The 24197-nt window shown below is 40.3% G+C and overlaps 1 protein-coding gene across 1 annotated transcript in view; it reads left to right on the top strand.

Moving 5' to 3' along the window:
• SYT9 (synaptotagmin 9) overlaps positions 1 to 23215 on the top strand; it is a 145988-nt gene extending 122773 nt beyond the window's left edge. The window contains exons 4-6 of the mRNA XM_036765094.1: positions 18223 to 18343; positions 20429 to 20600; positions 23047 to 23215. Of these exons, the coding sequence (XP_036620989.1) occupies positions 18223 to 18343; positions 20429 to 20600; positions 23047 to 23215 (462 nt within the window). The remainder of the gene's footprint in view (positions 1 to 18222; positions 18344 to 20428; positions 20601 to 23046) is intronic.
• The last annotated feature ends 982 nt before the right edge of the window (positions 23216 to 24197 follow it).

Raw genomic sequence — 24197 nt, 5'->3', positions numbered from 1 at the left:
TTTCTGCTAAGGTTGGCATGGGGTGGGGGGCGGGAAAGAAGAAAATTAAGAAAAGATTCGAAATTTTTGGATAGATCTGAATCATCAAGCTTTTATATTCTGGTTGACAGGGAGAATTATTCTGATCTTAAATATACTTACCATATATTAGGATGTGTGTGTTGTTGGGGAGGGGCAGGAGACAGGGATCCTACAGCTAGTGAATCCCTTGTTTTCCTTTAAACAAATGGGTTCTCACTCCTGTCTGACAGCTACCGGGAGCCTCTGTTTTAGAAAGAGCTGACATATTCACGAAGACCTTACATGAGCCTTGCTAAGCAGTTCCACAGAGAAGGAATATTTTCAGCTACCCTGATCTAGGCCTTACCTGTCTCTGAGGAAATGGAAGCCTCCAGGAAGCTAGGTAACTAAAGATATATTAACCTGTCCATACATTATTGCCTTGGAGTTGATAGGAAGGGGGACTCTAAAAAAGACTGGCAATCCTTGTTGTTGATTGGTCATTTCAGTCCTGTCCAACTCTCTGTGACCCCATTTGGAGTTTTCTTGGCAAAGATACTAGAGTGGTTTGCCATTTCCTTCTCCAGGTCATTTTACAGATGAGGAAACTGAGGCAAACAGGGTTAAATGACTTGTCCAGGGTCACACAGCTAGTAAGTATTTGAAGCCAGATTTGAACCAGGCCCTAGTTCACCCTAGTTACTAGGGTCTTTCTGGCTCTGGATCTAACACTCAAAACACTGTACCACCTAAGTGCAAGGTTCCAGGCACTGCCTCTCCTGACTTTTCTTGTCCATGCTGTCACACACTCTATATCATTAGGATATCTTTTCCTAGGGCTCATTAACAAGGAAAGGGAATGGTGTTAAAAATATCCAGTAATCAATTGTGTATATAAAATCAAACTCCTCAACACAAACTGGGTGATACCAAAATTTGCTTAAACTAACCTAACCTTCAGTCACCATTCTACAGGCCTAGATGAGCCTCATCATATTATCAGCCCAGATCCTGATACCCTGGCATGCTGCTCACATCCCAGCCTCCCTGAAAAGGACATTTTTGCACCAGAGTCCCCCCAAGCCCACCATGTTAGAACTTGTCTGCCTGAGTGAGCCAAATGGGCCCATCCCAGCAATCCTGCTGACAAGAGGACAGACTCTTGGTTTGGCCATAGATTAAAAGCTAGAAAGGACTATAACTCATCTAGGTCATTGACTCCAAGCACCTTGTTTTACAAATGAGGAAGTTGCCACTGGTAGAGGTTAAATGGCCAGTAAGTGTGAGTCATGCTCTAAGGGAGGAGAAGAAAAGCGCCCATAAAAGATGTTATTATATTTTGGTACCAAATTCCCTATTGGCAATGGGAATGGTTAATAATAATACCAATAATAACAATATTAATAATACATTCCAGTTCATCCTCTATTCAAGTGTCAAACTGATGAATAACTACAAGTGTGAGCAAGTCACCCCCTACCCCTAAATTCCAATGGCTCCCTATCACCTCCAAAATCAAACATAAGATCTTCTATCTTTCAAAGTCTGTCATAATCTGACCCCTTCCTACCTCTCCAGACTTCTTTAACCTTATTCCCTTCCACATAGCCTGGGATCCAGGGACATCAGTTTCCACACTATTCCATAAACACTATACCCCACCTCCTGACTCCAGGCATTTTCACTTGCTGTCCCCCATGCCTGGGAATCTCTCCCTCCCCCTCTCTCTTTCCTGGCTTCCCCAACTTCCATCAAGCCTCAACGTCCCATCTTCTACAAGAAGCCAGTCTTGGTCCTCCATAATCTTCAAGCCTTTCCTCTGAGATCCCAGATTTATCCTGTATGTAACTTATCTGTACATAGTTGCTTGCATATTGTCTTGCCTATTAGACTGTGAGCCCCTGCTAAGCCCAGTGTCTGACACATAGTAGGTGCTTAATAAATGCTTGTTGTCTGACTGCCTAGTTATGGTATAGGTGGCAAAACTGTGGCTTTGCATTTACACTATAAGGTTGAGATACATCATTTCATTGCAGAGATACTGCTTTGGAAGAAGAGAGCTCAGAAGAGCTCAAGAGAACTGAGCTGATCTAATCTCTTATGATCTCAGAAGAGACCTCTGCTACTTGGAAAAGCAAATCGGAGGAAGAAAGGCTTTGTGCTAACACCGTTCTTAGAAAAAGGACTAAACGAAGGCAAACGTTGCCTTTAGTTTTCCCTGCACTCCTACCTACTGCCTGAGAGGTGCAAATCCCTCAGAGCCTAGCCAAGGAATCAGACCCAAGGGAAGTTCTGCAGTTCACAGGGGCTTTGACTGAATGAGCATAACAGTCCATCAGCAGCCCAGAAGAGGGGCAGCCCGGCTGGTTCTACCAACAGAAGGTGCCAACAACCAGCAGAGAAGTACCCCTGCCTATCTGGATTGCTGTGACAAAGTCAGTCAGCCCAGTAATAAGCATTCATTAAGCACCAGTTATGTGCCAGACACCACGAGAAGTGTCCTGGGGCTACAGAGAAAGGCAAAAAGATGGTCCCTTTAAGGTTTACAAGATGATTTACAAATAATTATCTCACTTTATCTTCACAACAAACCTGAGAGGCAGGTACTATTATTATACCTGTCTTACAGATATGGATATTGAGACAGGTAGAGACTGTGGCTTCCCTGGTGTCACATAGTAAACTTGTGAGGTGGAACTTAAACTCAAGTTTTCCTGACTCAGTCAGTCAATAAACATTTATTAAGTACCTACTATATGTAAGGCACTATGCTATGTTGAGGATACAAAGAAAGGTAAAGGACAGCATCTACATTGCCAAGTTGTTGTGAGGGTCAAATGAGACCATAGAGTTAAAGGTTTCGCACAGTGCATGGCACTCTTTTGTCTTGTTTGCTGGGAAAATCTGGAGAGCTTGGAATTTTCAGACCTACTCTGCCACCTTCCCAGAATCCTCTCCCCTCCACCGTATACCCTTTTCTAAGAAGTTTCTCTTTGCTTTTCCCCTCTTCGTTAATTTATCTTCCCATCTTTATTATTTCTGTGTCCCTCGTGGGGTTAAAGTTTCTGAAGCAGCATCAGGTTCGAGATCCCTCATAAATAGTTTCTGTGTTATTACTTTTACTGATTGTGTCTCATCCTCCATTTTTCTCCTGTGCTTCAGTCTTAGAAATATGTAAAGGAAACACTGTTGGACAGATGTAGTGATATATGGTAGAAATATCTTGTGTCCCAAATCATTAAGCTCAGCCATGCCCCCTGCCCTCACCAGGCTCAGTCTCTTTATCAAAGGACATACCATTTCATCTCTAACTCTGTCTCCCAAGCCATTCAGAATGCCACTTGAAACTAGGAACTCGCATATAACTTTCACAATGGACAGAGTGCTTCCTGTGAAGGCACAATACTCTTTTAGAGAAGGTGACCTCTGCATATACAGACTTCCCTCAGACTAAAACTATCAGGAGCTGATGTCCCATCTTCCACCAAAGACACACAATTCCTCGCCTATGTAAGTCAGCTAAAGCACTGTTAGGATGAGTCCCCTTCCACTCCCACTCCCCTCTTCCCCCTTTTCCCTCCTTACACATTGCTGTTTTTTTGCTTCTCTTCTGCCAAATTTTCCTCCACTTCAGTAATTTTGTCTTCAAAACCTATTAATTTCTCTTTCACTTCTTTAGAGAGTATCTCTTACATGGATTCAACTTTTTCTTATCTGTTAATTGAACTTCTTCACAGAGAGTTCCAATTTCTGACATAAAATTATTACTAATTTCTCCTTTGAATTTTATTTATTAGCCATTCCATATTTTTGATGCTACAGAAATGTAGCAGAAATTTGTGTCAACAGAAATGGTGTGTCAACAATGTGCTATTTTTTTAAATCCGAAACTACTCGCTCACTTTCCTTCATATTACAATATTTGATGAATGTTTTGTATTATCTTTGAGGTCTTGTTCATTGCTTCTTCTGACCTTAGGATCTTCTCCACTGATTTTGCTTTGTTCTAGAATGTTATTGAGGCCCTTTCTCTTGATAGCTCTACTTTTCCACTCTTTATAACAATTCCCTCACTACTCACTTTCTGTCCCTTTCCTTCTTTCTAGTGAGCAAACTTTTGTGGCTACGCTGCAAGGCTTACCCTTATCCTCTTCACACTGCAGGATACAGGGTTTGCCAGCCAAGGTCTTTCTCCTGAACAACCTCTGGTGGGATAGTCCTATTTCCTTCAGGCCTGACAAAAACATCCATACTATTTCCTTCTCCTCGAGGACCTCTCCCTATTTCTATTTCCTTTCTTCCATATGACTGAGCAGAATCAGTATTCAAGATATGGGAGAGTGGGGGGGGGGGGGATATGTAAAGTCACTGCATCAAGGGTCCCTATCCTAGAATTGGCCCCTGAAGAACCCTGTGAGTTTGCTTTGTGCGCCTATTGGCCATGATGGAAGCCAGTGGGGGAGGGGCACTGAGTAGGTACCCTAAATATTAAATTTCTCCAATATTACCACAAGGGATGTTAGCTTATCAGAAATTCTGACTTCTGTGGATACACCTGGAACATAATTCCTTTGGGGAGATATTATTGGGGCTATATAGTTATGAAGAGATCTGGAAAAAGCGACTATCAGCTTGTTGATCACATGGGAGCTCTCTCCAAGATGTTTCAAAGATCATTAACAGTGGCTGAGCAGTCACATCTGCCAGTTCTTTCAGTCCTCATAGAAGTAGTTTATCTGGACAAAGTCACTCTGACTCTTCAAGGACAGCTAGGTAATTTCTTACTATCTCTCTACACGTGTGTATCTAAGCTCTATACACAATACAAACCACTGTATATCAGGATATTTATTACAGAGGAAATTCAAGTAGGAAAAAGGTAAGAAAACAGCTAAGAATGGAAGTGGAAAATGGAAATGTCAGATTTTGCTTCGAGCATTTTCACTGCACTTTTTGATCAGATCTCGTGTAGAGTCAATGTTTTTATTCTGTACAGCCCATACAGGGTACAGTTGCCTACAACTAGCATCATAATAACATCGAGCATTTATGCAGCACTCTAAGATTAGCAAAACACTTTACATGTGTTATCTCACTGGATCCTCATGACAACCCTGGCAGGTAGGTGCTATTATTAGCCCTATTTTGCATATGAGGAATCTAAGGCTTAGAGAAGTTAAGCGAATGATCCAGGGTCATACAGCTAAAAAGTGTAGAAATTGGCAGTTGGGTCTTCCCAGCTCTAAACCCAACACTATATATTGCACCACATAGCTACATCACAGGAAGAGAAATGGGACATACCTCTCCCATGAACTTGGAAGCCATTGTGGTTAGCAGCATAGCAAGCAGAAACCATCACAGCTAATATAGCGTAGGAGGGAGTGGAAAAGGGCAAAGAACTTAACCGTTTAGGCAGCTCCATTTGGAGGAGGGGCTAACTTCCCACAGTGACTGTCTCTACAGAACTCAAAGCAGAGAGCTTCTAATGATTCTGGAGACTGACTTACTCTCATTCTGTCATAGCAAAACCTACTCTGCCATTTCTGGACTCTGTCTTTTCCCATAGTTTCCTATGCATGGAATGCTCTCCTTCTTCCTCTTTACAGATAAACTCCTCCTATCCTTTAAAGCCATGCAATACAATGCAATATAACACAATACAACATATATCCATTAAGTGCCTATGTGTAGAGAACCACACCAGGAAGGAAGGAAGGAAGGAAGGGAGGGAGGGAGGAAGTGAGGGAAGGAAGGGAAGGAGGAAGGTAAGGAGGGAGGAAGAAAGGGAGGGAGGGAAGGAGGGAGGAAGTACTTGACTTCAAAGATCTTTCAAGGCAACCTGCCTACCTTTCTGGTAAAAAATCATGGTTGTTGCCCCTGGCCTCAACATGGCTTCTATCTCACTGTTTTCTCAACTTTTCCAATGCTCACAATTGCCTGTCAACTATTCATCTGCCAGTCTTACTATTATCTCTTCCTTACGAAGACTGCCTATCTTAATAAAGGTTCCCTGACATTGTTCCAACTAGTCTATCCTTGCCTGATCCTTGGCTTGGATTTGAATTTCTCAGTACAGACCCTACCCCACCTTCAGTTGAAGCACCTGCTTATCTCTCCAAATTTCTAACTTCATTCCAAGTTATTAACAAAACAGTTCTTACCTCAAATCACCCACCTTCCCAGAAAATGCCTTCTGTCATTATAGATGGTCTCATGGTCTAATAAATAACTGAAACCAATTAACTATGCTGCTGGGTGACAGAAGGGTAACCTAATAACATAGTCCAAACTACAACTCCTTTTGCTTGAGAACAATGGCGGCTCCTGGCTAGATTTGTAGCTATACATTTTCCACTTTTTAATTCATCAGCTCATACCTGCTGTGTGAACCTTAGTAATACTTAACTTCTCAGTTATCTAAGCAACTCTCTAAGACTATAATTCTCATAGAATGTGCTAGCCTGCTCTGGTAGAAGGACTGTCCTTATCCAAGAATTCCCTATATCAATGAAATCACAGGCCTAGTTCCTATCCTATTAAGACTTAATCAACTAATTATCAAAATAATAAAAATAGGTCAGTTACAGGTGTGAAATGAATAAATCTCTCAAGTAGAGGTAGTTCAGGAAGACGAGAAATAGCTGGGGAGAGTCTTCAGGAGCACACGTGTATTGGTTGGGAGACTGATGAGTGAACAAAAGAGAGAAAAAGAGTAGTTGGGTAGGTAGGAGGAGAACCAGGAGAAAGAAGGCAGTAGCACAGATGCCAGCTAAGGAGAGAATGTCCATAAGAAGGGACTCATGGAAAGACTCACCCATGGCAGAGATGTCAAGAAGGATGAGAAATTTAAAAAAATTGTTTTGATTTATGAGCATGATACTAATAGGAATACTATTATTTCTATAATCCTATCATTTCTATAACACCTTAAGGTTTACAAAATGATTTACAAATAATTATCTCACTTTATCTTCACAACAAACCTGAGAGGTAGGTACCATTATTATACCCAGTTTACAGATATAGATACTGAGACAGAGATTGTGACTTGCCCAGTGTCACACAGTAAATTTCTGAGGTGGAATCTGAACTCAAGTTTTCCTGACTCAGTCAGTCAATAAACATTTATTAAGTACCTACTATACGTAAGGCACTATGCTATGTTGAGGATACAAAGAAAGGTAGAGGACAGTCAGAAGTCTCAAGAAGCTCACAATCTAATGAGGGAGACAACATGCAAACAACTGTGTACAAACAAGATACATACTGGATAAGTTGAAATAATTAACAGAGGGAAGGCACTAGAATTTTGAGCATGACTGGAAAAGGCTTCCTATAGAAGGGGGGATGTTAGCTGGGACTTGGAGGCAGCCAGAAAAGCCAGGAGGTGGAGATGAGGAGCAGGTATGAGCTGATGAATTAAAAAGTGGAAAATGTATAGCTACAAACGTAGCTTCAGAAAGGAGCCACCATTGTACTCAAGCAATGGATACATTTTGTAGTTTGGACTATGTTATTAGGACACCCTCCCTCACTCGGGCATGGAGAACAGCCATGCAAATGCCTAGATTCATGAGATGGAATGTCTTATTTGAGGAACAGGAAAGAGGCCAGTGTCACCGAATCAAGAGTCCTCAGAGGGAGGCCATAAAGTGTAAAGGTCAGTGGTCCATCCACTACTCCACCTCACTGCCTCCTGGTGATCTTGAAGAGGTTCATATTAAAGAAGTTCCCTTTATCCCTGGAATAAGCTCCCTCTTCATCTTCTACTACTGCATCCCTGCCTTCCTTTAAGTCCCAACTACAACATACTCTTCTACAGGAAGCTTTTCCCAACCCATCTTACTTCTAGAGCATCCCTTTGTGAATTATTTCTTATTTATCCTGTCTATAGCCTGTTTGTATACGTTTATTTGTTGTCTCCCCTATTAGAATGTAAGCTTCTTGAAGGCAGGGACTGTCTTTTGACTCTTTTTTGTAACCCCAGTGCTTAGCATAGTGCCTGGCACATAGTAGGTGCTTAATAAATGTTTGTTTATTGATTGTATCAGACCTCCATCAAATAAGAATTATGTTCTGCAGGGCCTCCACAGGAATTCAGACAAGTAAATTCTTCTGTCTACCTTGAGAGTCTGGGTAAAAGCCTAGCTGGAAGGTTCATACAGTTTCCTTCTTCAAATACTGAACAGGTGACACTGGTGTTTCTGAGTGTAATCGGAACCCCACTTTGCTGTCCAAGGTGTCATCAGCCTTGATAATTGTGTCTGTGCTGATGGACATGGACACTATGACCAAGTGTTCTTTTCCAGAGAATCCTCAAATATAGAGACCACCCCTGAACTCAATAAGGACTGCCTAAAATTGGATAATTTGTGCCAACTTGATGAGCATTGTATCTTGTTCATTGCAGTATTTTGTTTAGTTTTGATATTTGGGGACAACCAGCAGTTCCACTGAGAAAACTTAGCAAGGTGGGTTCTGTACAAACTGGTGATAGGAATCAATGAACATAAGATACCTTGAAGCTATATGGGACCATGGCCTGTATTTAATAAGGGATGGCTGTCTGGTCACACTGAATTGAGAAAACCTAGGGATGGACCCATATTGTGTCAGGCGAATAGATAAAGACAGCACGCAAGTGAGGGGACACCTCTGATCCAACTGAAGCCTCATTACGTCTCTGCTTGGCAGCTGAGCCAGCTGCTTCCAGGTGTGACTGAATCAGAAGTGACATTCTGCTCTTCAGAGATGGCTCCAAGAATCCCCAAGAGGCTGAACTGATATTTCTGCCCCTACCCAAAATGTCCTGTGAGACCTTCCCAGCTCAGTCTGGGGAATCAAGGGAAAGCAGCATTCCCTCTACCTGCCAGAATCACATCCTCATCTCGTGCCCTACACCACACAACAGAGCCTGAACTGAGATTTCTCTAATATAGTCATAGCTCACAAATTCAGAATAAACTAGAGAAATCTACTGGGGAGTGGAGGTGATGTCTGAACTACAAAAATGTTCAACTTGTAAAAGATTTTTAGAGAAATTAAGCTGTTACTTTAAATTATGTCCAATAACACAATGAGCCTCCAAAAATTAAAGGAAGTTGAAATACAGATTCTCCCATGCTTATTCTAATGAATGTATTAAAATCGTTACCAATTAGCATGTTGATTTGCTGAAACAGGATGTTGTGAAAATGGTTTTTATAAAAAGGTGCCTGAAAAGTAGGCTAAACATTCACCCTTTAAGTAATTTGTTTGTTTTTTCATTATGCACAGGTGCAAGAGAGTCGGTGTAGCAAACACCTAAATTCTGAATGGGTGGGGTCTGAATCAATGTCAGTCAATTTTTTTAAATGAATAAAGGGTACGACCATGTTGCATGAGCAATAAACTATCGAGATTTAGCACACATGAACATACTGTTATATGATAAAATTTACAACAAAATTATGACATTTTAGAAGATCTCATATTGAAAACTAAAAATAAATTAACTTATATTATATGCATATAATATATAACTAATATATATTTATAATATAACAAACCTCTTGGTGGGGCATAATGGAGTGAGGGTCAATGTGTACCAGAGATTGGTGGTATTAACAGGCCGTGAGGGGAAAAAACATTTCCAGAAGAGAAGGATAGTACAGGAAAAATAGACAATTGATAGATATATAGAGATAGAGAGAGGGGGCTATAGAGAGCAATAGAGACACAGAGATAGACAGAGATATGCAAAGAAATAAGGGGAAAAGGGGGGGCAGCTAGGTGGTGCAGTGAATAGAGCACCAGCCCTGGAGTAAGGAGGACCTGAGTTCAAATCCGGCTTCAAACACTTTACACTTACTGTGTGATCTTAGGCAAGTCACTAAACCCCCGATTGCCTTGCCTCCCCCCTCCAAAAAAAAATTCCAGGAAAAAAAGGATAGGGTGATAGAAACTTAGAAACAGATATATATGCAGATATAAAGAGAGAAATGGATAGATACCATTATAGACAGATATCAATACATCTCCAATTGAACATACAGAAAGCTAGGCCAGGTCAATGCCACATCCAATGATAAGCAGGTTTCAAACACCAAGCAGTCATAATCTCCTACTCCTAAATTAACTTAATCTCTATAAGAATTTGTTAAGCACTGATCCAATTTAGCATTTGAGATATCTTTGGAAATCTTGAAAAAAGTAATTTGAATCAAGTAATATGGTTGGACACCACATTGCAAGGGGCCAAAAGGAAGCGGGAGGTTGGGAACTAGGTGCCATGAGTAGAGACAACTTTCTCTAGGAGTTTGCATTCTGAAGGCTTCCCAAGTTGACTTCCCCTTTATATGCAGCTTTAGTTGGCTGTAGAGTGCATTACAAAGGCGATCTAGGTATAACTCCCCTGGGTAATCAAGAGCAGGAACTACGGTGGCACAGTGTATCAGGGTGGCATCAGGGATGTATAAAAGGGCATGTTTTAATTAGATAAGTGAATTTCATTGTCATAATAATATTCTGTTATGGAGAATAGGGTCACCTAGTCATGGGCTCATAGATTTAGCAGAAAGTGACCTTAGAGAAAATTTAGTCCAACCCCTTAATCTTACAGATAAGGAAACTGAGCCCAGAGAAGGGAAATTGTTTGTTCAAGATCACATAGGTAATAAGTAGCAGAGCTGAGATTTGAACCTAGTTTTTTTTATTTCCAATTAATCATTCTTTCTATTACACCATTTAACCTCTAGTCATCTTCATGGCATGAGGCATATCACTTGGGAGATTTTCCAGAGTTCCAACTCGGGCACTCTGTCTGAAGAGGTGGTGGTCCTATGCCCCCAGAAAGGTGATTCTTTGAGAGACAGCAAGTTACAGTGGAAATAACACTGATTTCAGAGTCAGAAGACCTAAGTTCAAGTCTTATCTCTGACAACAATAGCTGTATAACCTTAGAAAAGTCACTTAAACTTTCTACATCTTTGTTTCCTGATCTTCAAAATAAAGAATATTCAAACTATGGGCCTGTCAGCAGTACTCTGAGGACAGTAATTTTTGAGCCTTTACAAATGTGATGTAAGTGTGAACACATTTTACCTAGAGTAATATAAAAGTTTTGGTCCAAAGATGAGATAAAATAGGGATTTCAATCAGAGGTGATAGAACTAAGCAGTGACTAAAGGATCAGATATCTTTCTTAATGAACAAGAGAGCAATTTTGATGGTAATGGAAGATTCAGCACAGAGGAAGAAATGAGTCTTTGCAGGTTGCCCACTTCCACGAGAATATCACCATACCCCTCTCAGTGGGGTAGGTCTGTGATTAATCCAGTGGTGCCCTCTCCAAGAAGGAAGAGGTCAGCAGAGGTTATAAGAAACTTTCCAGTTTCCCCACATTTTCTTTGGCCTTAAAACATATCTTGTAAAATTGGCTATACCAGCAGATATCTTGTATTGTGAATGGCCACCCAAATTCCCAGGATGCAAGTATGGTTTCAAACAGGCCACTGCCAAGTTGTCATGGCAGAGGCAAGTTGAGTATTGCTCATCAATCTTCTTATTAATCTTCAAAAGAAATGTATACGTACTGGCTAGGTACAGGAGCCAATCAGAGAATGACTTAACCTTGATCTGTCAAATTGCAATGAGGCCAACTGGGGCTGGTTGCGAATATTCTTTACCAGCTGACAGCAGATCAGCTTGGATAGTAGCTAAGTTTATGATCTGCAGGTGAGCCTCCTGATATGTCTGTTCTACCAGATTTCCAAATGGCCATCTTCACAATGGTACATTTGCCCCAATGGTTTCAGTGTCCTAGAATGTACACGGTAATGTTAAAAATGCTAAAAATAGCATCGTTAGATAATAATGTTAGTTGAATGGATAAGTCATCTAAAAGTGTTCCAGATTCACATGGTTGGTATAGATGAGGAGGAGGAGGAGGAACCAGGCTCCTTCAACGTAGGTGCTGTCTCTTCACCTCTAGTATGGCCTTTATTGTGAGCATCTTTTTTCCATATAGCATGGTTCTTCTTAGCCAAGGTCAGTTTGGTGGAGGAATACACACAGAATTAGGATATGGGGAAGGGTAGTGTGTCTTGTGAAAAAATAGACCCTTCTAACATATTTGATGCATTAATCTATATGATGAACTATTTGTAAGGATCCAAGTAAATCAAAATAAAGACAAATAAAATACTGTTTAAGCTCATTAAACACACCTTCAGGGCATCAGGGAATATGTGTATGTGTGTGGGGGTATATATTCTCATTTGATCCTCACAAAAACCCTAATAAGTAGTTATTATTATCATTCCTTCCATGCAGGTTAGGAAACTGAAACTGAGAGAGTTTGAGTGACTTGTCCAGGCTCACTAGTAAGTGTCTAAGATGAGATTTGAGCTCATATCTTCCTGACTATAGGTCCAGCACTGTACCCAATATGCCACCTTGAATCCTGGGTAAAAAAAATAGAGGTAGATGAGAAAATTGTTGAGATAAAGCACCAACATGATTGTGGTTCAAAAGTTCCTTTTAAAAATCTTGCTATTGCCTTCAGGATCAAATATAAAACCTTTTGTTTGGCATTTAAAGCTCTTCATGATCTTTACAGTCTTTTTATATTTGATATCCCTTCATGCACTCTGAGATCCAGCCATAGTTACCTCCTTGCTGTTGCTCAAATACAACAATATCTCCTGTCTCTGTCTTTGCACTCATTTTCCCAGTTCCCAGAATGCTCATGTGCTCTCTCTCTCGTTCCACTTGTTAGAACCTCTGGCTTCCTTTGGGACTCAGCTCAAATACTATCTTCTGCAACTGGGCTCTCCTGGTCCCCCCAGGTGGTAGAAGCTTCCCTTCTAAGATTACCATCCAGCTACTCTGGATCTATCTTGCATGAACCTACTGATTTCTGTTTTGTCATTCCCCCATCAAAATGTAAGCTCTTTGAGGGCAGGGGATGGCTTTACCTTTTTTTGTTTCCTTAGCACTTTCTACAGTGCCTGGCACATAGGAAGTGCTTCATACATGCTTGTTCGATTGACTGACTAGCTAAGTCCGTGAACCCCAAAAGATCACAGGAGCATTGTGCATGCCTAACGGCATAACCCTGTACATGATCTGGAAGGCCATTTTTTACTATTCGTTTTGCTATATTTGAATCATATGCCCTTTGGAGGTACAGTTTGATGAAGGATCACTATCTCAGCCAGCTGGTCAAATAGATCTTCCTGGGCTGCATGGTAATTAAACATATCAGTCACAAGACTGATTGAACAGGAGGGTGCTATAAATATAAACATACCAATATTTTAGCAGAGTATTTGACAAAATGCAGTCAGCACAGTTCCTGACATATAGTAAGTGCTTAATTAAGTGCTTGTTGACTGACTGGCTGATTCATGAAACCTTTTTTTTAATAAGATTGAAAAACATAGGCTATTTGCCACTGCTTGAACAACCCCATCTTAGGAAGGTGCAGTGATGAATGGGCCAATATCAACAAGAAAGGAGTTCCCTGGTGGTAGGATTTTGGACTCTGTCATCAATACTGTTTGAGTTTAATATTTTTTATCAGTGATTTATTTTGAAGGCATACCTGACATGCTTACAAAGTGTGCGGATTGTATCTAGCTTGATAAGACTACTAATATATTCAATGTCAGAATTGAAATCCAAAACAAAAAAAAAACAAAATCTTAATATGTGGAAATTATGGGCTAAATATAGCAAGATAGGACTTCATAAGAATAAATATCAAGCCATGCAAAAAAAAATCCTTGCACAAGCATAGGGTGGAAAAAACCTAACTAGAGAGTAGTTCATGATAAAAAGCCATTAGAGTATGTATAGACTATAGCCAATACTGTGCCATGGCTGCCTAAAAAGCCAACATAACCTTGGCATATCATCCATGCGAAGGGAAGGGCTAGCCCACTAGGCTCGACAACAGCTGTAATTGTGTTCAATTTAGGGAACCACACTTTTAAAAGGACATAGATAAACTATAGCAGGGCTGGAAAAGAATAACCAGGGGATGTGCCAGAGGAGAAATAGATAAAGGGAAATAGGTTGATAATAATAACAGATGAGATTTCTATGGCCACTTAAATCTACAAAGTATTTTGCCCTCATTATTTCTTTTGATCGCCCCAAATACTTAGCTAATATGTCCTGAAGGAAATCTAAAGGGAGGGAGGATGTGAAACTGGAAGAGAATTGTAGAGAAGATCCTGCTCTAGTTGTATAAGGGAGCTGGGTGCGTGTAGAATTGGGAAGGGTATAGCCAGCAGGGAAGAGTTGGTGGACCAAAGACAAAGAGAACTCAGGATTTAACCCAATCCCACCCCTAACTTAACCTAAGGAATGTTCCATGGGATCATAAATAATAGATCCAGGGCTGTAAAGAGAGTCTTAGAGGTCATTCAGGCTAACTCCTTCATTTTACAGATGGGGAAATTGAGTCCCAAAGAGGTTAAGTGATTTGCCCATACAGATAGTAAATGGAAGACCTGAGATTTGAACACAGGACTTTTCATTCCCAATCCAGTACTCTTTGCACTGTAGCACAGTGCCTTGATATTTAACCCTTGCTCAGTTTGCATCTACCTCCTATGTTTTGTGAGCGTAGAGGACATAGGGGACAGAAGAATGAAAGAAGGTCCAATTGGCCACAGTGACTAAAGTTAATGTGTATAGAAACTCTGTAGGTATGTGATAACTGCATTCTTAAATAATGTTTATTGTTCTCTTTTAAAATATCATAAGTATTTTAAGTGTCGCCCTCAGTTGAATCCTCCCTTGTGACAAAGAGAAATGATTAAATAAAATAGATAACAAAATAATCTGTTATTACATGCAACATTCTCTACCCATAGTCTCCCCCTAGCCAGAATAATATTCATTATCTTTTTCCCAGTAACCAAGATCGTTAACTATAATTAAGTTCTGCTATTTTTTGTGTGCTGTTTTAATTGACAGTAGTGTAGTCATTGTTCATGTAACCCCTTATATCAAACGGGATTGAAGTGTAGTTTTCCCAACCAGGAGGAAGGATTGAAAGATAATGGGAAGCAAAAGCCAGCAAGGCCCAGGGAATCCTGGGAACTTTTGCTCCCTCCCACCATCTCCCACCATTGCTTCTCCAACTGCTCTGACAGTCCATTACTCAGGTACCCAGGAAGAAGGCAAGATTCCAGTTGCCTTTTGAAATCTCACAAGGCCCTGTACCCAAAGTAAAAAAGATACAAACAGGAGTTGGTTGCATTCCAGATGCAGGATTACCTAAAAGAGACTTATGGTTTGGTGACTTGGAAAGGCATGGCATCCCCAGTCCCCCACCACAGACCCAAACTCAGAGTTACACCTCGAAGCTGACAAAAAGCCCAAGAGATGGAGATTGCTCCTTTAATATATCCTTGGAGTTTCAGCACAGGATCCAACTAAAAGAGACATCAGAACCAACAGGAGGCAGTTAGAGGATATCAGCACCTGCTCTGAAGCATGTGTTTTGAGGCATGGGGAAAGGGTGAGGGCAGAAGCAAGGGTATGCTAGAACCAGCTTGAACTGGCTTGGGAGAGCCAATTATTAAATTTTCAGTGTGAGCATTTAAGCTACAAATTAGGGCTTGACTTATTGGTGCGTTGATTGTCTAAACTTAAGAAAGTGTTGGAGAAAATGTTGATAATGGAGATTAAACTTAAAACTACATCATACCTACCTCTTTTTCAGAGAGTCAATTATTAAACATTTATCAGGACACCTCTGGAAAGGCCCCTCAATCACAGCATATAAATGCTACATGTATATTTTTTTCTTTGTTCTGCTTTCTTCTCTGCATCCCTTAATATGTCTTCCTATGTTTCACTGAATTCCTCATTTTGTTCAAACAGCGTAATAATATTCTGCTCCATTTGTATATTACAATTTCCTTAAGCATTTCCCAACTGATGAATACCCATTTTGTTTCCAATATTTTTCCTACTACGAAGAATGATGCAATGAATATTTGTGTACATATGGGTCCTTTCTTTCTGTCACATATTCTGGTAGAGAAATTGGTGGGTCTAAGACGATGAACAGTTTAGTGATTCTTCTCAAGTAATTCCAAATTGTTTTCCCTAACAGTTGGACCAAATTATCAGCTCCACTAGAGGCAGATTAGTGTCCGACACAGGACATCTCCCATAGTGAGAAGAAGTTATCTCATTAGTCTATAAGAATAGCATGCTGTAGGCCAGTGAGCAATGGCAGAGGAGCTTGTAGACCCGTAAGCTTGTGGGAGATGACTTCAAAGGAATTGGATTAGCAAACCTCTGTCTAGCTGAGAATGAGTCCTGTTCCTGTTTTTCAAGCTCATTGAGCCACATTCTCAAAGTATGAATGTCTCACGAGGATGTCTAGTGGGTTTAATTATTTTGGTTGTGATGCTCCTCACAAGGTCAGGTAACTGAGAGATATAGAATCAAGAAATGTCAGAAATGAAAGAGACCTTACAACATGAAGTCTTGGCATTAGAGAAGACCTTACAAAATCCAGTTCAACCCCTTATTTTATGGAAGAGGAAACTGAAGCCCAGAAACAATCCTTCCTCTTTACAATGAGAGCTTTGAACTGGATGGTCTCAAAAGGTTCCTTCAGTTTTAAATATGCTAAGACATTAAGCCTCAAGTAATTAGTGCCTTTCCAATCATTTTATATGTACTCTGCCTTTGCTTATCTGTGAACTTCTTGTAGCATCACCTCCACCCCAGCAATGTGAGCTCATTCAAGGCAGGGACTTTTCCACTTATATCTCCTACCACCTACCAAAGTGTCTGATGTTTAACAGGTGCATAATAAATGCTTGTTGATTAAATCACACAACAAAATAACCTCAAAGCTAGGATTAGAACCCAGGCCTCCTGTCTTCTAGTCTAGGATTCTTTCCCCTGTTTGGGGTTGCCTTTCAAGTTAACAGTTTTTCTTCCAAAGCCTATTGACATTTCAGCTTCTCTTGAAGAGCTCTTTGCGCTGTCCACATTTAAGCTAGATAGATGGGCTCATTTGCAAATCATGGGTTGTGAAATACAGAAAGGAGCTTGATTTCAAACCTCGAGGGCCTCCATTAGGGATTGAGAGAGTCATGTTTGGAGAGTAAGTCACCTGTCAAAAGCAAGAATGGAGAAAGGTGGGGGAAGAAAAGGAGATCATCCATAGGTTCACAAGGTTCACAAGAACCTAGCCAACCAAATAATAGGCCAACAGAATAAAATCCCCCTTCCTTAACCTTTTTTGTAAAATAAGCTAAGAGAGAAAGAATCTATCAGTAAGTTCCTTAAAATTAGTTAAAGGACAGAAGGCCAGTGGATAATTAAGAAAAACATAATTCTCAGAAGCCTTGTCACTATGAGCTCGTATTCATTATCTACAATAGGCTAATGAGGTATACCCAGTTATCTTTAGTAAATGAAAATTACTTTGCTTCCTAATTAAATTATATTTTCCCTTTACTTTCTGGTTATACTGCTTGCAGAATGGAAGAGTTATTTTTTTCCCCTGACCTTGAATGGCTGGAAAATTTAAGGAAGATTTTCTTCCCCAGTAAAGAACACCATAGGCAGGCTTCTCAAGAATGTCTTTTCTTTTTAAGTTAGTGAGGAATATTTGGTGTGGGAGGTGTTATAATTTATACTGATTTTGAATTAGTGCAAGGGTACGATTCACAATCATATCTGAATCCTCCCAGCAGTCCTTTTGGAATTGTTGTTTAACTAGATCAAAGAGGAGGGAGAGGCCCTATTCTAGCAAAACTAATGCACACTTGATATATACAGAGGAGTTCTCTGCTGGTGGGCTTCTTTCTCTGAGGGAAGTGGGGGGTAGAACCTTTGCAGCTTGCCATAGCCTTCTCTTTCAAAGAGAAAAGACTCAGGGGCTACAGGGCAGCAGATGTCACGACAGTGAAGCTACTTACCATGTGACCATATTTTCTGATCATTGGAGTTTCAGGAGGGTGTTGTGATATAATGGAGAGAGCACTGTTTTCACCAAAAGAATAATACTCACAATGGCTACAAAAAGGGAAATATTAAGATCACTAAAAAAGAAGCCAAACTCGGTATAACTGAACATGTAAAAATGGCCCCAGAGAGGCGGAGGACTTCTCAGGCAGAATGTTGTCTACATTATTAGTCACTAAGTAAATGTGAACTATCATTCCCTAAAGCTTTGGCTTGTGGTTTTCTCGACAGGAAAATGTGGATCTTGGAGATTTGATGTTTTCCCTTTGCTATCTTCCAACTGCTGGAAGGCTGACCATCACCATAATCAAGGCCAGGAACTTAAAAGCAATGGATATAACTGGAGCATCAGGTAGGGAATTCACCAGCCTGACCTCTCTACCTCTACCCCTTGAGACCCCTTTTCATCGGTCCACCCTTAAGTGACTGGAAAGATAACCACTATTTGTGCTCATTTGTACTGATTGATTCAGTATGGGAGTCCAGTTTGTTCTTCAGATACATGTCACTGATGAGTAAACACAAGACCAGCTCTTGTGAACTAGGTAAGGTTGGGATTTCTCCCCAGAACCAGAGGTGAGGAGCTATGAGTATAGAGCATTGCATATAATACCAGGCATTCTCAATATGTTGGTTAGTTTTGCTCAACTTTTCTCCTCTTTTTGATTCTTTCTTATGAAGGATGGCTCTCTGGGAGGTAGACAGTAATAAATTAGAAAATATGAGAGCTATAAAAACAAAATTTAATTTTTTAAAGAACCAAGGCTAGAAAGAAAACTTTGCACCTCTCTGGTCCCAAAACATTATTCCATGCATTGTGCGATCTCATTTTTCTCCCCAGCTCCCAAAACCTATAGGAACTACTTTGGTGGTAGTTCCACATGTGCATGGACTACACTGGCTACGTATCAGGCAATTGCATCCCCAAAAAGTACAATAGGAAGAGATCCTCTACAGTTTAGAGGATATTCATAAGCTAGAAGATAGTGAAGAGAGGTAAGCAGGAAAAGGGAATAACGTTGTTTGTGAGATTGCCTTCTGAAGTCTATGCAGGTTTCCTGGTGGGAAATTGGAAACCCTAGGGAAGGGGGTTAGGAGAAGAAAGACCTAGAAATAAAGATACAGAAAGAATAGCAGCTGCTCATTAAAGAGAGAGCCAGGAACATCACAGACTAGAACAGGAAGATCAGTCCTTTACCCTGAAGCAGCAGCTCAACAATGAGAAGCACAGCTTCTCTCTCAGAGGAACGTGCCTCATTCTTCCTTCCCAGTGGAAACTCCCCATCGCTAGTGATTAATGAAAAGATAAGCCCTAGGGGGAAACCGCACCCAAACTTTGCTTCTTCTGGAAAGGCATCTCCCTTTTTCACGGTGATCAGGGAAGAGATTTTACTGTTAGACCCAGATCTGCCATTGACAGCTAATGAGCAATATATCATTGAGTGATCAATCAATCAATCAGCATTTCTAAGGACCTGCCATGGACGGAGCGCTGTGCTAGGAATTCCAATTAATGTTCTTTCCATTCTCAAGGAGCTTATGCTCTATTATCAAGAGAAACAATGTGTACATATATAAGTATATCCAGAATAAATGCAAGGTAGTTGGGAGGAGGACACTACCAGGTGGGGATGGGTGGATCGGGAAAGACTTCATGTAGAAAGTCAAACAAGGGACTTCACTTCTCAGTGCCTCGATTTCCCCCTCCATAAATGGAAGACTTTGGACTAGGACAGGAATTTTTGACATGGGGTCCATGAGCTTGTGGGGTTTTTTTTTTTACATTTTGATAAGTATATTTCAATATAATTGAGTTCCTTTGAATTCCTACATATTTCATTTTATGCATTTAAAAGTATGATTCCACGAAGGAGCCCATAGACTTCACCAGATTGGCAAAAAGGTCTAAGACACAAAAAAATAGTTGAGTCCCTGGATTAGATGAGCCCTAATGTCTCTCCTAGTCCAAAAGTTATATAGTCTATGTTCCTTCCCACTAATCCTAAATAGATCCATCAAGAAGACTATTCTTCTGAGTCCCGTGGGCATGGATTGCTGCAGGCAGTACAGGTCCCTGCGACACTGATTTAAATACAGGGACAGGCTTTCTGGAAACAGACAGCCCTGATAGGTTCAAAACGATTCTTCAGACCATTTAAAGTGACATCACTCCTTGAGGAAGCCACATCTAAAATCTTGCCTAAATGAATCCCTTAATTGTGTATTATATCCATTCCAGAAGGAAAGCCTTTTAGCTCTAAGAGCCTCCTAAGCATTTCAATAACATAAGGCTTGAATTTGGCTCTAAATGTACAAGTTCTTCACACAGATAAACATACCCACATGGATGTAGCACAGTACACAGGTGTGACAGACACTTTTTTGCTTTGATTAATGTTCATTCTCATCTAGTTACGCTCCTTGTGTCTTCACACAGATCCTTACGTGAAAGTCTCACTGATGTGTGAAGGCAAACGCCTGAAGAAAAGAAAAACTTCCACCAAGAGGAACACACTCAACCCTGTTTACAATGAAGCCATAGTCTTTGATGTCCCCCCAGAAAACATTGACCAAATTCACTTGTCGATAGCTGTCATGGACTATGACCGGTGAGATGCCTGTAACTTGTACTTGGTAGAAATCTTCGGGGGGGGGCGCATTTTTGATCAGTGGGTTCTAAAATGGCAGGCAGGCAGAAATGGGTCTGAATGTATATTTTGTAATGGATCAAAGAAAGAGGAAGTTTAATAGAAAGTTCCAACATTTTAGCAATTATGTTGAGACCACTCTCCCCACCTTTTTTCTCATTCCTCAATCCCTCGTCACCCAATCTTATTTTCTCTGTATCACTTTATCTCTCCTCTATCATCTCTATCTACTTCAGGATAGCAGTAGTGAACATTTCTTAGAGATCCTCAACTCTACGATCTAATGTCCTATTTGCCTTTCTCTTTCTTTCTCAGCCCAGCCCACATTGCCCTCAAAAGATTTGACTCATCTTCAGTTTAAAACTTCAGGCACTTTTGTAAAAAAAAAAATTAAATATGTTGGTTGGAATTTGCATTCTCTATTTCTTTATCTCTTAAAGTTTTTAATGGAACTTATTGCCAACCACTTAAACGTGAAGTAAATCATCCAAAAATTCCAATGACCAAGCTAGACTCAGGTATTTGTGTATATTAACACATATAAAGTGCTGTCTTTTAAGGTTAATACAGCATAGGTGTATTTATAGCCAAAATTGTTATTAATTTTTTCATCTAAAAGCCACAGCTTTTTTAAAAAAAGTAAGCAAAGGAAGCATCAAGCAATACATACACAAATCAATCCTTTTTTAAATTTTTTTAGAGTCCTTCCATGTGGTTTTAAATTTTCCTACTCCTTGATACTCTTGGTTACCAAATTTTGGCCAAAACTGCACCTGAAATGCTGACAGGTCAGTGACCCTAACATCTAGGAAGGCCTTTGGTTGACCCAAAGTATGGTCATTTGCCAGGATGCAAAACCTAGGGAAGCAGGTCATATGAATGATAATCCCGAACTAAGTGTATGTGGTTCTGCCTTTGGTCTCCTCCATGTTGTATGAAATGCTTAAAATGTCATCCTGATTAGTTACAATCCACCAACCAGCCACATGCAACTCCTGCTAGCATTGCAATATCTTTCTCCAAGAATCAAAAGTATCAAACAACTCAGTGAGCGAGCGAGTGAGTGAGAGAGAGAGAATTTAATTTCCAAAGAGAGCCATAACCAGAATGGACCAACTAATGCTTTACCCCAAGGTGCTAAATTTAGAAGGTGCAGAGAGTACATACAGTCTTTTGGTAGCCTAGGATGACCTTCTCCCCCCATCCCAGTCTACAGTGACTCGATGATAGCATCATACCTTGGGAGGTTTGTGGTGCTTGTCCTGGAGAGAGGGAAGAGAGTTCCAAGTTCTAACTCTGGTTCTAGGTTATGTGATTTAAAGTGTTGGTTGTCTAGATCAGTGGTGTCAAACTCAAATAGAAATAGGGGCCACCAAACCATACATAAAGATTCCTGTGAGTGCATATTAACTTAGAAAACTGCATATTATCCTTGTCAATATTTTATTGTATTTTTATTTATTTTGTTAAATATTTCCCAATTACATTTTATTCTGGTTCAGGCCATACTCAGCCTTTGGATCTCAGGTTTGACACTTCTGGTCTATATTATCTATAACTAGAAAGGAGAGAAATGGGTAAAAATTCACTTAAAGGAAGAGAGTCCCTGTTTAAGTCTGAGGGTAAAGACCATAGAAAGAAGAGCTAATGAGAAAAATAAGAAACTCGCTTCAGCTTACTTAGTTAACTTATTTACTTAGCTTTAGCTTAAGGCAGAATACATGGTCAGATCAGCTTTTAAAAGCTGTCAAGCAAATAAGATGGTGAAATACAGAGAAAGCTTTAGAAACATGGGATCTGAAGCAATGAAATTCTGTCAAATTCTAAATGAAGAGGAGTTAACCAAGTACTGGCCAGAAGAGTAGAACATCCTTTATAAAGAGAAGGTACAAGTGGGAATGAGAAGCCCAGTTTCTCTTCCCTCCATTATCAAAGCCTGAGAGGCCTTTTGTTATCATACCTTCTGTGGAGCTTTTATGTTCCCACCCGACACAGACCCTAGCCTCATTAACCCTCTCTGCCTCTTTCAAGAACTCGGAGACTTTCTGGGATTAATATGGTAGACAAGCATGATGGGACTGACTGTGTATGATTAATTAATATTTATGAAGCACTGTGAAAGAAAAAGAGGGAACCTATGAATGAGGAAGACAGGGATAATCCTACAGAAACCCAAGAAATTGGGGGTCTAACTCTAGTCCTCTCCACTTATATGCCTCACTTTTCCTCCTCCAATTCCAGCTCAAGATATCCTTATTCCTAATAGCCTGGGATCTAGTTTCGAGCACAACAGTGTGTGGGGCTGACAAGCAGACAGTAATCAATGTTCTGTCTCATTGCATGTAAATAATGGTTGTCACTGAATGTCAACATTTTAAGAAAAAAACATTGTGGGCCGTTTTCACAGTGTAGGTCACAATGAGATCATTGGGGTGTGCCAAGTAGGCAACGAAGCAGAGCGCCTTGGACGAGATCACTGGAGTGAAATGTTATCATACCCTCGGAAACCCATCGCTCACTGGCACCCACTAGTTGAGGTAAGCCCCACCTGTCTCCTCACTGCTCAGTTTCTGTAGTAAAATAAATGCTTTAGTCAAAAGTGGTGCATTTCAGGGCAGAGATCTAAGTTCCCAGAGTATCTCCCCTCAAATAAAGTTTTAAGGAAGGAAGGAAGGGAAAGGAAGGAAGAGAAAGGAAGTGGAAGTAGAAAGGGAAGGAAAGGAGAAGGAAGGAAGGTAGGTAAAGCATTTTATATATGTATTATCTCATCTGATAAAGGTTTGTGGATGCCTTTTGTTTTTCATACCAGTCATTTCCCAAGATACACACCCCTCCATTTAACCTTGCCCTGTAACAAAGAAAAAGCCTTAAGCAAATTAACAGAAAAAATAACCCAGCTGTATACAACAGTTCACTTCTCTAGCCATGCCACCACCAACCCCAAATCCAGGTGGTTTCTGAGGAACTTTTTTTTTTCACTTAAAGCCGGGGTTCATTAACCTCATTGTTTTTCCCACCCCTCATTAAATTTGAAAGAAGTTGAGTCTGTGCTCACATCTTACAAGTTGAATTCTATAACATTAAACAATAGGTTATCCCAACTCTGTGCTTTGTAAACTTCAGTTCCATACGAATACCTTTGGCTTAAAATTAATATTTCTAGGATGTCTGTTATACCTATCTCCCCCATAAAACAATGACAGGTGTTATTTCACTTTTTCGTTGCATCCCCAAGCTTTAGCTGTATGCTTCGTACACAGTAGATGATTTTAAAATACTGGTTGTTGAATTGGTTTGTAATGAATATTGTATAACAGGGACGCAAGTTTCACAACAAGAGAGTACAGTGGGGAGAAAACAGAATCATAGACTCTTAAGCTAGGAGGGGAGCTCAGTGGTCAATTAGTCCACCTTATACTAAAGTATGAATTCCCTCTTGCCTACACCTGATCCTGCACCTGCTTTAATATATACTGTAATGTGAAGCTCACTACTTCCCAGGAGAGTTCATCCCACTGACAGACAACTTTTCATTCTTCTGATGGCTTTTTTTCTTCT

Source organism: Trichosurus vulpecula, chromosome 6, assembly GCF_011100635.1.
Source record: "Trichosurus vulpecula isolate mTriVul1 chromosome 6, mTriVul1.pri, whole genome shotgun sequence".
Classification (NCBI taxonomy): Eukaryota; Metazoa; Chordata; class Mammalia; order Diprotodontia; family Phalangeridae; genus Trichosurus; species Trichosurus vulpecula.
The sequence above is the reverse complement of the archived record's forward strand: the minus strand, read 5'-3'. Positions and strand labels throughout refer to the sequence as shown.